Consider the following 14,413-nt stretch of genomic DNA (forward strand, 5'->3'; position numbering starts at 1 on the left):
CAGGGGTGATGCGTGGGTTGTGCACACGCGAGACGGCCCCGTGGGATCCCTACTGCTTTTAAAAGCAGGGTCAGGCTCAGAAAAGAGGTTTCCCAGGTCTATGGGAGGGCTGCAGCAACGGCCGTTTGATTTGCCAGCGGATGGGAAGGCCGCGCTGCACTTGAGTGAATGGCGCTAAACATGGCAGCGTGAAACTTTGGTTCAGAAAAAGAGACAGGTGGTTGAAACACTGGTTTTGGTTTTTTTTTTAAATCTTATTTCCAGCCAAAGTTTGATAACTTGGAACACTGGATCAAGGTGAAGTAACTTGCACAGTACCTTGCTCAAGAGTAAGGCACCTTGTTACTATGCATAAAACTCATGGGTCACGCACAAAAACTTGCTGTTGAGCAGTACTGTGGGTTGTATGTATGGGCAAGTAATACAAGAGATTTACCCCAAAGCACCGTCTCCTGCATCTACAAACACCTGAGATCAAGGAAAATGAATTCCAGGATGAACTTCCCTTTGTTTTGCTTCCTTGGGCACCCCCATGCTCCCACCCTCAGCCTGCTTCTTATGGCAGGTGGGAGTGTGCATCTGCCTCCTCATGCAGCCTCCTAGGCCTCTGGCAGCAGCTTGCTCTGGACGCCCTAGCACAAAGGGAAGAAGTTCTGCAGAAATGCGGGCTGTCTGGGGTACAGGTGTTACATGTGAAAACACAGTGACACGTCAGGACCATTTATACCTCAGAGAGATGAATATGGGACAGAAAATCACTCGGACTATTTACGCAGTGGCCAGCCTGGTTATGACAAAATGCTGATACCAAATTTCATAGTTGGTGGTTGCTGGGAACTAGCTCAGCAAGTCTCCATCCAGCCCCCAGGGGTTGGGTGTTTGCATTCTCCCTACGTGTTCTCCAATCACTATGATTGGCACTAATTGCCACATGAATGCTTATTACTTAATGATTTCTAAGTCCAATTTCTCCAGTCAATTGAGCAGTCGGAGAAACTGAGTGTTTCAAAATAAATCTATTTCTTATAACAGCCATGCTGTCTTGTGTTACATTCCTACTGATGTTTGCTCTCTCTGGAGGAGAAACCTGGATATAGGAATTTTAAAAATTAATATCCAGCAATCCTTAGAAATGTTTTCCTTCCTTTAATTTAAAGAGCATGGACCAAGCCTCTGAGTATGCTGTCTCTGAAGCTTTTTCCCTTCAAAAGTCAAGGTATCCACAGGGGCCTTGTGGTCCTGTGACAAGTCTGGAGACCGTGGAACAGCTGCAAGATCATGATGAGGCCTGTGAGGAAGGTGAGCTGAAATACTGCTTGCCACAAGCTGCCTAAAATGAACTGTTCTTGATCCGGCATTGTGGTTCTGGTCTGAACAGGCTCTTGCAAAGCTTGAGACCATAAGAAACAGTTCATAGTAAGATCTCTTTCATCTAATGGAGAAAGGCATAAGAAGAATCAATTGCTGGAGTTCAAGGCAGATCTTAATTAGCATACCTAAGAGAAGGATAAACTGTCTCCTAGAGATTTCAGGTCAAGATGAGGATGAATACTGCCTTGCTTACAGTGCACTGTCTGAATGCATTATACACCACAGTGGCTCAAAAGGAGCTGTCTTTGCAATTGGTGGAAAAGTTGCTTGCTTTCCTCATGTTTCTTTATTATTTTTGTTTGCCCTTGTCTGCTAGGGTTTTCCTTTTTATAGCTACCAATCCCTCAGGACTGTTCCTAGCTCAAATGAAAGCCTTTTATCTGGAATCCATTATTAGAATACTTAATGGTATTAACTACACATAGTCCACTTTGCAAAGAAAGGTGTCGATAAGAGAAGTGCAAGGACTCTTTTACTCCAGTTATGAGGAGCTCACATTTCCCAGTCAAAAAAGTAACCCTTCCCCAAGCAATAAGCTGTTTTTCTCTCTTCTTTCTGTTATGAGATATATTTCCTTGTTCCTGAGCTGGCCTGAGAGATTATATAAGAGAACAAAAGTGATTTGAAGGACAATAAACATTAGATTTACATTTTCTTCAACAAACCCACCCCTTTTTAAGGAAGTTTTAAAAAGGCTTTATTGCCTTAGAAATACCAGCACTCAATGGGAGCATCTTCATTTTGTGTTAGAACTAGAGATTTGGAGCAGCTACTTCCTCCTGTCTATCGGCTGTGTGCCTTTACAGGGGATGACTTGCACTGCAGTGGCTGCTGAGATCCCTGCTCTTTGCCCATCCTCATCGCATGGATGGCTCAGCTTCTCGTGGGGCAGGTCCTGACGCCTTGCAGTTTACAGCCCTGCGTTCTGCTTCAGGAACAGCTTGGCCAACTATGCAGTGAGGCCAGGTGGTTAAGGCAGCAGCCATGTTAGCTGTCCTTGCTTTTGAGTAGGAACTCTGGAAAAGGAATTTTTGTGTTTTTCCACAGAAGAGTGGAGATGCAAATAAAGTCCTCAGAAGGACTTTATAACCCAGTTGTTCATTAGGCATTTGAGCTCACTGAGGAGTACCAAATCCATCATGGGTGCATTCCTGTAGTTGCAGTCTTAATTCTGAGTACAGTTAGTCCCTGGTGAAGCTTGCCACCTGACAGATTTGTGATCTAGACTCACCAGTTCTGAGTACCACCTGGAGCTGTGGTACTTGCAAAGATTAACCTGTACACAGGAAGCAAACATTTGTCCAAACAGTGGTTCTCTTTGTATTTAACTTATGACAACCTTGGCTGTACATGTGGAAAATATCTAAGTATCTGCAAGTGCAGTGGTAAAACATAGGAAAGCTGAGTTATGAACTACCTCATGTGAATTCCGTTTTCTTGATAAATGCTATAATAATAACACGAGTGACCTAAATGTCCACAGAATCTTGTAGGAAAAATGGGGTGGAGAAGAATTCATTTGTGATGTATGTGACAAGGAAAAAGTTTGCCACCTTCTCTTCCTGTTCTTTTATAGATCAAGAAGAGAACAGAACTATTAGCCTTACTCCATTTTCTGTTGCAGATCAGCTTTCAGTCATTTTAGACAGCCTTCCCGGCATGTGATATAACTATCCCAGAGACAGAGTCTTGCTAGTTTACAATTACCCATATATTTTTTTAAGCAAGTGAAGTAATCAGTCTCTTTCCTCATGATAGCCCAAGAGCTGCTCAGTAACTGGATGAAGTCCAAACTACAACTGGAGCTGATGAGCGATGGAGAAGAGGAAGTTGGCTCTGTCCTCCTGGAAGAGCCTTCTGCAGCCCCTCTGAAGTATAAGCGGTTTGACGGTGAGAGCACAACAAAGCAGTTCCTGGCTTCCTTTCTGAGGATGTGCTGGGGAAGGGAGCCAGGCCTCATGGCTTGTCAGACTGAGAGGTAAAAGTTGCTTTGAGGCCAGGGTAGTGGGCTCAGTAGGAACAAGATTAGAGGTGGTGATTTTTCTCCCCCGGCTCTTGCAGCAGCTTGCTTTAGGGCTGCACAAATGCACCTCATAAACATTCGATGTCTCCCTTTGTAAAAGAGAAATTTTATTTCTTTTGTGTATGGGTATTTGTGAGGCTGTCAAATTTATACAGCCATTTGAGATGCTCAGAGGCAAGGCAGTAAAAAATGGATGAAATGTTGGTACTGCTCTAGTGTGTTCAATGGGAGACTGATTAAGACTCTTTGGGGATAAATGGAGTGCAGTCAGTGTGTCCGCTTTCATCAGAAATGCATTCACAGTCTGGCAAAGTGATCCCTTTAATTATGTTAGACTTTGTGATCTGAGGCGGAGGGGTTTATTCATTTCAGACTAGCCTGAGATAATCTGAATTCTTCATTTCAGACTTGTGTAGCTATCTGGAACATGAATTGGAAAGTTCTTCTGTCCAAGAATACCTACAGCACCTTTTGCAGAGTGAAATTGTGAACTGTGGGATAGTGGAAGACCTTAGACTGGAAGGCGTCAAGGAAAAACAAAAACTTGCAGATCCACGAATAATCATGGAGCTCAGACACAAGCAGGTGAGCAGGCAAGGCAGCACAGTTAAAAGGAATAAGATGGAGGATTATAGGATTAGAGTAAATGCTCAGTGATATTTCCCCAGTGTTCTTTCCCAACCTTCAATAATCTCTGACTTGGAGGCAAATACCCGAAGATACTCTTCCACAGTTTAGCTGAAATGTTACTGCATTTCCGCACGCACATTGGCCATTCACAGTAGCTTGCACAGATGACTTTAACTACATCTGTTCAGGTTTTCCCCCTTTCAGAAGACTGACAGGAAAAGCCGCCATGGCAGTCAGTTCTGAGTTTGCTCCCATTAAGTAATACTGGTTTAACCTCACTCCCTTGAATGGAGTCTTTTGCTGGTCTGAGAGCATAGTCCGGTCAGTGCCAGCTACAGATAGGGTTGCTTGCTTCATGTAAGAGGTGGATCGTGACCCACCCTGTCAGTGTACAATGAACCTCAAATTCTTCAGCCTTTGGCATCTGCTTTCCTCCTTCCCAGGTGAAAGAAAACCGAATGAGGCGCCAGAAGGCATTACAGCTTCAGAAACAAGAAAAGTCCCTGAAGAAATCAGTTCTGTCTGAGGCCAAGCTCCAAGCACAGGAGGAAGACAGAAGGAAGGCCATGAAGGCCGAGGAAGAGATCCAGAGGGAAATGGTGAAGCTGCGAAAGGAAATGGCTGAGAGGAGGCACACCATGGCAGAAGCATGGAGAATGTAAGAGGGAGAGGGGAGTATGGAAAAAAACATATGAAGAACACATCTCTTATCAGCTCCTTTTGCTAAATGTAAGAGGAGTGGTGGTCCCAAAGGAAACATCTGCTATTCCTCTCTCTCTGAACTCTCCCAAAACCTTTTATTCCTTTGTTACCAATGTCAATGGCAGAGTTTATCAGTAGTGGGAAGATGGGCTAAAGATACTGTTAGCTTCCCCTCAGCCATTACCAGTATGTACACTGAATCACAAAATAGGAGTGTGTTTGCACCACCGTGCATTCTCTCCATCAACTCTGTGGCCACATCCAGCCTTGTTAGCATCTAATGCAGCATGAAAGCCAGTATACAAAAAAAAACCCAACAGAATACTCTGTGTTGAAAGTCTAGCACTTACAATACTTCCTCTGCTATGAGAGAATAAAGAGCATTCTTGGCTGAAAATTCTGCAGAGACATAATTTTTGCTTCTGCTGAGCTTGGATTGTCACAGAGATGTGACTTGTAGGGATGCCATTTATTTACTTAGGCAACCCTGAGATCCTAAATCTTCTCATGCAAGTGCTTTACTGAAATCTTACTATTTTCTTCTGCCTGCTATATTTTGGAAATGCTTTAATCTCTGGACTGTTTAATCTCTGGGACCCCAATCCATGACAGAGGCTATTTTCTAAGAAGGCTGAGTTAAATAATCAGCAATGTTCTAAGCTGTAGAGGTGATTCTCTTAGGATTGGCCAAAAAGAGAGTGAAATCTGTGCTACAGAACTTTCCTTGTTGTATTAGATCTGTATGTTTGTTCACTTTCCAGGGAGGGGAAGAGACAAGAAAAAAGTCAGAAGCTGTCAGTGCAGGAGGTATCTATTACTGTGTCGCCGCTCCTGGTCCTGAAGAAAGAAGAGCAAGGACAGGAGAAACAGAAAAAGGCTCAGGAGCTGCTGCGCAGGATTCACACCAATAAGCAGAGAGTGAGCATCACCCTTCTTTATCTGAGACTCTGAGCTACCTGCCCTCAGCTACTGTTTGCAAAACTGAAGTAAAAAGTCCTGGTTATCAGAATTTTTTACTTCTTCCAAGCCCTCCTCCTGATACCAGGAAAGTAGAAGAGCAGGGCAAAAAGTATCTTGTAAGACTAGGAGCAAGAAATCCCGAGCCGCCATCCGTAGTGTGTCTGTGCCTCAAGTGTACTCAGTGGGAGGTTTCACTTAGAACTGTGGAAAAGATGTGGCTGTCAGGACAGTTGCGAACATAAAGGCTTCTGCGACTGAGAAATAGGCAGATGTACAGAGGAGGCAGCGGAGCAAGATTTATTTTCCCTTGAGGAAGGAAGTAAAAGGGGGGAAGTGGCACAAAAGGGCCTGAGAAGCCCTTATTGTGTGTATAGGAAGATATTTTAAAGATTGCCTTGCAGACCCTGGTGCAGGAGCAAGGAGAGGAAAGAGGAGAGAACTGCTGAAGCCTGGGATGAATTTTGAGCTGGGTCTCCAAGAGTTGAAGTATGCCAGCACATCCACAGTAACAGGATTCCTTAAGGATCCACTCCCACTGGGTGCAGTAGGATATTCTGTGATATTGCAACAGCTCTTCTGAGGCAAACGTGCAGACTTTAATAATTCCTAGTAGGAACCTATTTCTTTTACCCTCATTATTCTGATACCATGGCCAGCTCTGGGTTAAACACCTAATTGTATCAAATACTTGCAATTAAAGAGCGATTGTTTTGTACTGAATGATTTTATATGGGCAGTCTCAGCAAAGGGAATAAATTTTCCTGCGTGCAGGTATGAATGCCATCCATCATGTAATGTTTTTAATTAATAGAGCAGTCATCATCGTTAATGTCTATTTATCTACATGTAGAATTATTTTTATAGAAGAATCCCATAGCTTTTATGGCGATTCTCCCCATGGCTCACTTCATCTGCCCATCTGCTGGATTTGAGTGTGGCGGCTACTGTTTAGCAGTTCACAACCTCTCTCCAGCAAAATCTAAGCTATGAAGATAAGCCTGAATGAAACCACAGAACAATTTAGGGCTGGCAAAACGTGAGAAGCCACGGCTTAGCTGAGCTAAGCGATAGTGACATTTTGATTATTTTCCTAAAGCAGAAAGAAATAGCTAACGCATTGACATTTTGTCCTTTTTGTAAGTCTCCATTTGGAGATTTCAGTGAGTGAGAGGAATGCAATTAAAACAAGGCATTATGACAAAAGGGGAACAGCTGAGTCCTGTGAGTTGACCCACTTGGAGGATCAAAACGAACAGTGTCTGCAGTAACAGGGCTAGAATTATGGAGTAGATTAGATAGCAAATTGCTGTTCTGTACAATGTAAATCACTCCCAGAGGCAGCAAGTCTAATTACACAATAGGGGAAAAGTTTGGCTTCCTACTGAGGGTGAGCTAAGGGTGAGCTTAGGTCATGTCATGAATTCACGCTAGGAAGCGTCTTGATTTTTGTCCAAGTTAAAAAAAAAAAACCACAAGTGGTCCATGGAGATATTTGTGAACTGTTCTCCACAGAAGTGTTCTTACCTGTAGCATCTTAGACATTTTCTAGATTTTTAAATGTCTTTCCTATCTCTAGAAATTCTATGTTCCTCACCCATTTTATTCCTTTACACTTGGTGAACTAAGTGTGTTTCAATCAAAAGCATAGAGCCCCATGATGTTATCTTGCTAGTCCCTTTCTGCTTTTTGTAGAAGACCTGCACATGCTCTATGTTATTTTTTTTACCCTCAAGGTAATTGTGGAAAGTGGGGATTCTAAAAAGAATCTCAAAAAGGAAAGTCAGATAAGGGGAAGGTGGAGAGGATCAGCATTTGTGTGACGGGCTGTATCTTGCTCATTGGTTTTCTGAAACTCTCCCATGTAGTGCATGCAACGACATTTCTCTGCTTGGCTGAAAGTCATTCTGGAGCACAGAATTAAAATGGGAAAAGCCAGAGCCCTTGCTGACTGGAAATGCCAACTGAAGGCCCTGCGAGCCTGGAGAAACTATACTTGGGCCCAGAAAGTAGAGCAGGAGACACAGCAATTGGAAGTTCATCTCCAAGACCAAAACAGGTAGTGACTCTACACTGTGGAATTCCTCCTACTGGAGCAGTACTTGGGCAGTGCAATGATCAGGGACTGTAAAAGGGGCTTGCCAGTTAGCCAGCAGGAAGAAAACTAGCTTTTTGAGAAAACTGCTACATTGCCTGCAGTTTGCCAGAGGCATTGTGGCACAGATGAAAAGGAGGACAGAGATAAACAAGAGCTTTATCACTTTCCAACAAGCCTGCATCTCACTCTCTGTAGGTATCTTTCCCGGAAATCTCACTCTGGCCTGCTCTGGACCCCAGAGAATATGAGGTGCCATATTTACTCCTGATTAATATAGTTATTTCCTATTTCAGTAGTATAGCAAGCAGAGATCATTTTGGCCAGTGCCTTTCATTAAGGAGGCTGTTGGATGAATTCCCTATCAGCCAGAGAAAATTTTGCTCTTGCAGGTGTCTGGCAGGTTGTGTGGTAAAGCACTGCACTGCTGCTTCCCCCTATGCAGCTGGCAAGGGAACAGGATACCTCTTTTGCACCTATCCTAGAGCCCAAGATGACACAGGAAATTGCAAAATGTGAACTAGGAAACTTACTTCAAAATAATGGGCATCCTTTCTGCCCTCCTACTCCTCCTTGGAGAAACTCCGTACAGCTTTGGAGGGCCTTCAGAGTTAAGTGACAAAAAGACTCGGGAAATTATGGGGCCTCATGCCATGGTCTGGACTGTTGTACTTGATGCAATTGTTTCAGGCAGGCCTGGGCAGAAGCCTCACTCCTATCATAACACAAGTGCTTTCTCATTCAGGAAAACACAACTGTCTGCGGAGCATAACCAGCGACGCCTTTTGCGCTGCTGCTTTCTGGCGTGGCAGCGCTGGAGCCAAGCAGAGACAGAAAAGCGAGAGCTGCAGATCAAGAGGGAGGAGACGAAGAGAAAGATGGCACAGCTGCTGGAGGCAGTGTCACTGGGGAAGGGTGGTCTAGACAGGCCACTGGAGGTTAACAAGCCTGGGACAGCAGAAGTAAACCATCATCAAGATTTGCAGAAAGACAAGGTAAATCCTTCCCATGTAGTTTTGTCTATTGGCATCTCAGTACTCGTACAAAGTACTTCTTTTGTGCAATCTGAAACAAAGAGTACATTGTCCCAGAGGAAGGCTTCTTTCCCAGGGTGACCCCCAAATACCTGCCTGCAACTGTTCAGGAGGGAAGTCTAAAAATCAGAGGCAAACATGAAGGACAATGGATGAGTTTTAAAAACAAATAATCTCTAATGCTGCCAGAGAACAACCCTTCATACTGTGAATTGCAATGAGCATCCCACCCCCAGCTCACTTTTGCTGAGAGGTTACTTACATCTTTGATGCCTGCTTAGGCTGAAAAAGAATAACTTGACTGCATGAGAAGAGATTTTGTCATGCCAGTGCAGCTCTCTGGCTTTTAAGCATGGGGAAAAAGTTGTCACTGGCTGTGTCAGGATAATGCGCATCACAAGGAGGTAGGAGAGGAGAATCAGAGGTTGCTTCCTTAAATTGTCATTTGTCAGGTCAGAGCCTGTCCTTCCTTTCTGTCTATAAAACCTGTACCACAGCAGTGTCCTGATCCCAGCATGAGAGCTCACACACACATATTACAGATCAAGCTTTTTGTTTGCTTAAATGTCAGCAAAAGTTGATTTCCTACGGTGCTTATATCATCCTAGTAGGCCTGTATTTTTCTTCTGATGCACTGGTAAAATTTGTGCTGGAAGGATGGGACTGAATTTGGGGGTTGACCTAGGAATCAGAAAGCAGACCTTACATCTGATGCCTCTTCAGAGAAAGACCATGTGTCAGAAAAGGTGCAGCCTCATTTCCCACTGTGCACTAGTTTCATGGTAATATTTATCAAAGCAGGAGAAGAGGCATGAGGAAGCAGCACCTTGTAGACTTCTCTTCCATCTGAAAAGGGATTGTCCAGTAGATCAGCTGTGTAGATCACTTCAACAACTGTTTTTTCCTTTATTCTCCATCTGAGCGCTGGGTGGGGACAACACAGTCCAAAAGGGAGTGTGCTAATCCCTGAGAGATGAGCTAACCCCTGGTAAATGAGCTGTTCTGAGCTATGCTCCCTAACAAAATAATCAGGATATATTCCTGCCAGAGCTCTTGCCTGATCAGAATTTCTTCCTCCCAGTAAAATGGCACACAGCTCCTTCACAGTTCTTTCCCACAGCCTCCCATGTTGTGCATAAGAGGGCCCCTCTGCCCTGTCTAGGAACTGGATAAAGATTGCATAGCTGAGATGACCCTACTTCTCAGGCATCTCACTAGATTTACACTAAAGAAACACTCACTATTTAGCCAGGGCAGAAGAGTGCTTGGTTTTAATCAATGCCAAATTTTCCTAATTTCTTCTTTTTTTTTCCCTAGCCAACTGAAACTTGCCTCATACAGAAAGAACCTGACCAGACCAGAGAACACTCTTGTTGGGATGCTGCTCACACATCTCATTCCTACAGAAAACCCAAGTTTGCCTGGGAAATTACCCTAAAACATGCAGCCCCGAGTGCTCAGGACCAGGCTGTGTACAGGGATCAAATAGCCACTCTCCCCCAGCAGTTTCAGGCACCTGGTCCAAAGACAGCTCCTGCTTATGGTAGTCGTTTTGAGCACCGTCATGCCTTCCAGCAACGTCTGATTGAGGAACAGAGGCAGCAGCTTCAGAAACAGCAAGAGCTGATCCTTGAACTGCAGGAAAATCAGAGGCTGAGCAGAGCTAAAGAAGAGGCAGCACAAGCCATGGCTGTAACCCAGCCCCTTAACAACTCTGCTTCACAAACCAGGGAGGAAAAAACAAAGAGGGAAAAACAATCCAGATGCAAGAATACGACCCATTTGAGGTATATCCCCTCGATAAAGCAGGCTCCGTTAGTCAGCATGTCTCATTTCTACTCAAGTTGAGCCAGAATTTGCCAGGCACGCTTCAGCCACGCTAGCGCTATCTGCTCTTCCTCTCACCTGTGACTTAGCCTCAAGGGCAGTATCAGGCTGGCTACAGTTCTCTGTCCTCCCTTTTTGCAATGTCTCGACACCACGTGATCCATACAGGATCCACTTAGAAACAGCAACACTAGAGTGTCACACATAATAGCAGCAGGGATTTATTTAGTTAGGAAGAAAGAGAGTGTCATCCTCAGTATTTCAGAACATGCAGCAGCCCTGGGTACTCAGCTCCTTTGCAAGGAAGCATCATTAATCCCATTTCAAGCAGAAGAAAGGTGTATCGGGGATTCGGAATGAAAATGCAGCACAATGGAAAATAGAAACTACAAGGCCTGTTTCTCAACCATAAGTGATAGGTGTGAGACATCATTTGACCACATTCATTGATGAATTTCTTTACTCTTTACTTTCATAGTCCGCCTGTTTCTCATGGGCCAGAAAACACAAGGGCAGTGATGCAAGGCAGAAGGCCCTCCAGCCAGCTGACCTCAGCTCATCCCATACTGAAAGGTATTGTTCTAGGTAGCAAAGACCATTCCAGACCACTTTTCTCAACAGCTTGTCTGGAAACTTCTCTCTTTCTTTGCCTCAGCCTTGCTGGTTGATGACAGCATGCAAGTAAAACTCAGCAATCTCTTTCCCAGCCTGACCAGCCTGAGGGGGTGAGCTGTTTTCATGCCCAAGTCAGGCATCTGCAAAACCTGGGCTGCTGCAAGCCCCTCAAGTCCATGCTTACTACACTGTGGTAGCAGTTACTCCTAACACTTGTGATTGTTTCTGGTGTGACAAGACTCAGAGAGAGAAGCTCTAACAGGGATTTGCTGTCAATCTTATTCCCTTCGCTGCACATCCAAGTAACACTTAAGCGACCAGTCATTTTCATCTAACTTTGACAGAGGTATTGAGATTTCTAAGGAAATTAAGTGCCTACCCAAGGTTTTGTGAGACAACAGTAGCTAAGCTGGGGAAGGAGCTACAGATTCCTGCCTTCTGTGAGATATCTCCCCTTCTCTGGCCACACTGGAACAGCATATACACATTAAACATGAAGCACAGCCTTTTCATGCAGTAAATTAAGATAAGGTTCTGTTATATCCCTGGGTCACGTTCTTCCGTATCAACTGGGGGGGTGGTCACAGTCTGTATGAAAGACTGGAATATGATCACTGTGACGTTTTAACCGTTATGGGATCACCAGAGCTTTTTGGCTATAATAGCTGGGCATTAGTAGTTGCCTTTCATTAATTGACTGTGTTTGGCTCCAATGCTACCTAGCCCAAGCCATCACTCACTCCGATTTGCCTGAATTCTGTACAGCTTAGGGACAGTAAGCGTACTTTCAGAGCACTCAAGTGCTTTTGTTTGAAGATCCCCCAAAAATTCAATGAATAAGTCATCACTAAATTATTTTTTCTTGGCAGAGAATCCTGGGACAGCTGAGAGGAGAAAAGAAACTGAGGAAACCTATTGTGGTCAAAACACTTAGATGCCCCCCAGTTATCGATTGCTCCAGCCTGTGCTTTGTTTGCGACTTCAGAAGAAGCAAGCATGGGTTCTCAACTCCACTGCATGTTCTGTGTGGTCATATCAGCACTGTAACTGATAGCCAGCAAGATCACCGCATTGCAATTTATCTCCCAAAAAAAGCATTAAGCAGTAGTTTCTCACTAGCAGGACCAAGTACCTGTGTGTCACTATGGCAGAGATGCTTTCCGTCATGAAGTCGCTCTTTAAATAAGCAACTGGAGCTTACTGGAGACCTCATAGCAATTGCTGCTAAATCAGGTGCCCTCATCACTCAATCAGGGAAGACAGGGGTAAAACCTCTGGACACAGCTCCTTTCATAATTGAGCCTCATGGCTGTGACTGTCAACCAAGGAGGGTGAAGTGAATCTAATTGGGATAAGTCCTGAATCGTCTTATAAATGTTTTTGGGTTCCTTGTTCATGACACTGCCAGCCGTGAGAGGCAGCAGAAACCAAGTCCCTTTGTGCTGGCATTGCCAGGTCAACGGGGACCTGGCAGTAGAGTGAAGTGGTCATCCTTGTTCACCAAACTTCTGTCATTATCCTATAGCTCATTTCCACAAGGCTTATGTCTTCTGTTTCTGTAGCTATGGAGGAGAGAGCAACTCAGCGGGCAGAACGGAGGAGGAAACTAGAAGAAGCCAAACAACGAAGAAAAGAGGAAAAATTGGTAAGGAAAGTGGAAAATGAAATAAAGTCTCTTTCACACCATTACAGTTACAAGAAATGCTGTTTTAACCCCAGAGTCAGGGACCAAGAAAAGGTCCTTTATCCAAAACTGGAGTTTTATAGCTTGTGAGAAAGCAGATGTCCGGCACACATCAGAAGAAGTAGTTATTGCTGCATTTGCATTCAGTGACCCGCCACGAGCCCTGCTGTATCACAGGCAGACACTTCATGTTGGTACAGTTGCAATTCTAGAAACAGCCTCCCTTACCACCCCCCAACCACCTCTTTCACATCTACCTCATGATCATGACTTGAACTTGACAAGGATGGAAGGGTGGAAGTGCATGGAGAGATCCACTTGACTGGACCTGGCAATGGTGGGTTTCCCCTCTACTGCCTTTCCTGTCTAGTCACGTGCAGCTTGAGGATGTGCAGTCTGACCTAGTAAAAATCCTGCATCTTTTAGCAAATCTCTGCTGAAGAGAGAAGATACTGACAATATTTGCATAGTTAATATACAAATTCTGTGATACACATCCAACAGAGGAGCCTTCTTAGCTTCAGGGCATTGAGCTGTTGCTGAAAACATTGACAGTAAGCTGCATTAGGATTAGAAAGCTCAGAACTGGGGTCCTAAAACAACCAGCATTTCTTCCTTCTCCAAGCGTACATTCGCAGGAGGCTGAAACGAACCTTGGAGAACACTTTAACCACAGAGTGGACAGACAAGTATCAGGTTAGGTTTCCTCAGCTGCAGTTGCCACGGTCTTAGAGATCAGGAAGCTCAGTCATAGTAATCATGCATTACGGTTGGTATGGGTTTTAGGCCTTTGATGCATACACCAAAAGCAAAAGCTTTGTGAAGCAAAAACAGAGTGGGGTCTGCAAGGGGAGTAGATAAACATTCAGAGAAGAATATTATGCCAAGTATAACTAGTACTGAAGTAAAACAACTTCTTTGATCTTCAGTGTTTGGAGAAAAAAATGTTTGGGTACCTGTAACGATGCTTTGCATGTAGAAGTAAAACTTCAGAGTAGAGCCCAGGAGCCCAGAACTTCAGCAATCAGGTTATCAGTAAATAACTTGGTGTATGGTTTAAATTTTTTAGGGGAAGAGTGGGCAAATACTGTATCTTAGTGCAAAGAAAGATAGATATATATATATATATAGGTAGTAGAAAGATAGAGATAGTAGAAAGATGGAGAGATACATATAGGTAGTAGAAAGAAATATATATAGGTAGTAGAAAGAAGAGTCCCTCCTTCCTCTCCTTTCCACAGTTCATTTTCCAGCACAGATCATGTCTAGTATGTGACAAAGTCTGCTTCCTTCTGAAGTTTCAGGTGCTGGTCAATACTAGAGGAATACTGGGGAAGCTTAGAGGTCTGTATGCTCTGAAAAGGTCACATGTGCCAAGTTAAATTTTACCTTCCTCCATTTTCTCCATTTCAAGGCCCAGCTGAAGGCTGAAGAGGAAGCACGACAGAGGAAGGAGGCTGAGGAAAAGGAAGCTC

General features: G+C 44.1%; 1 protein-coding gene across 1 annotated transcript in view; it reads left to right on the forward strand.

The window, feature by feature from the left end:
- Positions 1-264: 264 nt before the first annotated feature.
- The window catches only part of KIAA1407 (KIAA1407 ortholog), a gene marked incomplete at its 5' end in the record, with an annotated part of 19,315 nt that continues 5,166 nt past the window's right edge, over positions 265-14,413 (forward strand). The window contains 12 exon segments of the mRNA XM_009574082.1: positions 265-297; positions 1,158-1,299; positions 3,130-3,261; positions 3,801-3,979; positions 4,468-4,682; positions 5,488-5,644; positions 7,552-7,742; positions 8,524-8,773; positions 10,130-10,599; positions 11,118-11,212; positions 12,817-12,899; positions 14,353-14,413. The exon segment at positions 14,353-14,413 is cut by the window's right edge and continues 34 nt beyond it. Coding sequence (XP_009572377.1) covers positions 265-297; positions 1,158-1,299; positions 3,130-3,261; positions 3,801-3,979; positions 4,468-4,682; positions 5,488-5,644; positions 7,552-7,742; positions 8,524-8,773; positions 10,130-10,599; positions 11,118-11,212; positions 12,817-12,899; positions 14,353-14,413 — 2,008 coding nt within the window.

The sequence above is a fragment of the Fulmarus glacialis genome, unplaced genomic scaffold, assembly GCF_000690835.1.
Source record: "Fulmarus glacialis isolate BGI_N327 unplaced genomic scaffold, ASM69083v1 scaffold45413, whole genome shotgun sequence".
NCBI lineage: Eukaryota > Metazoa > Chordata > Aves > Procellariiformes > Procellariidae > Fulmarus > Fulmarus glacialis.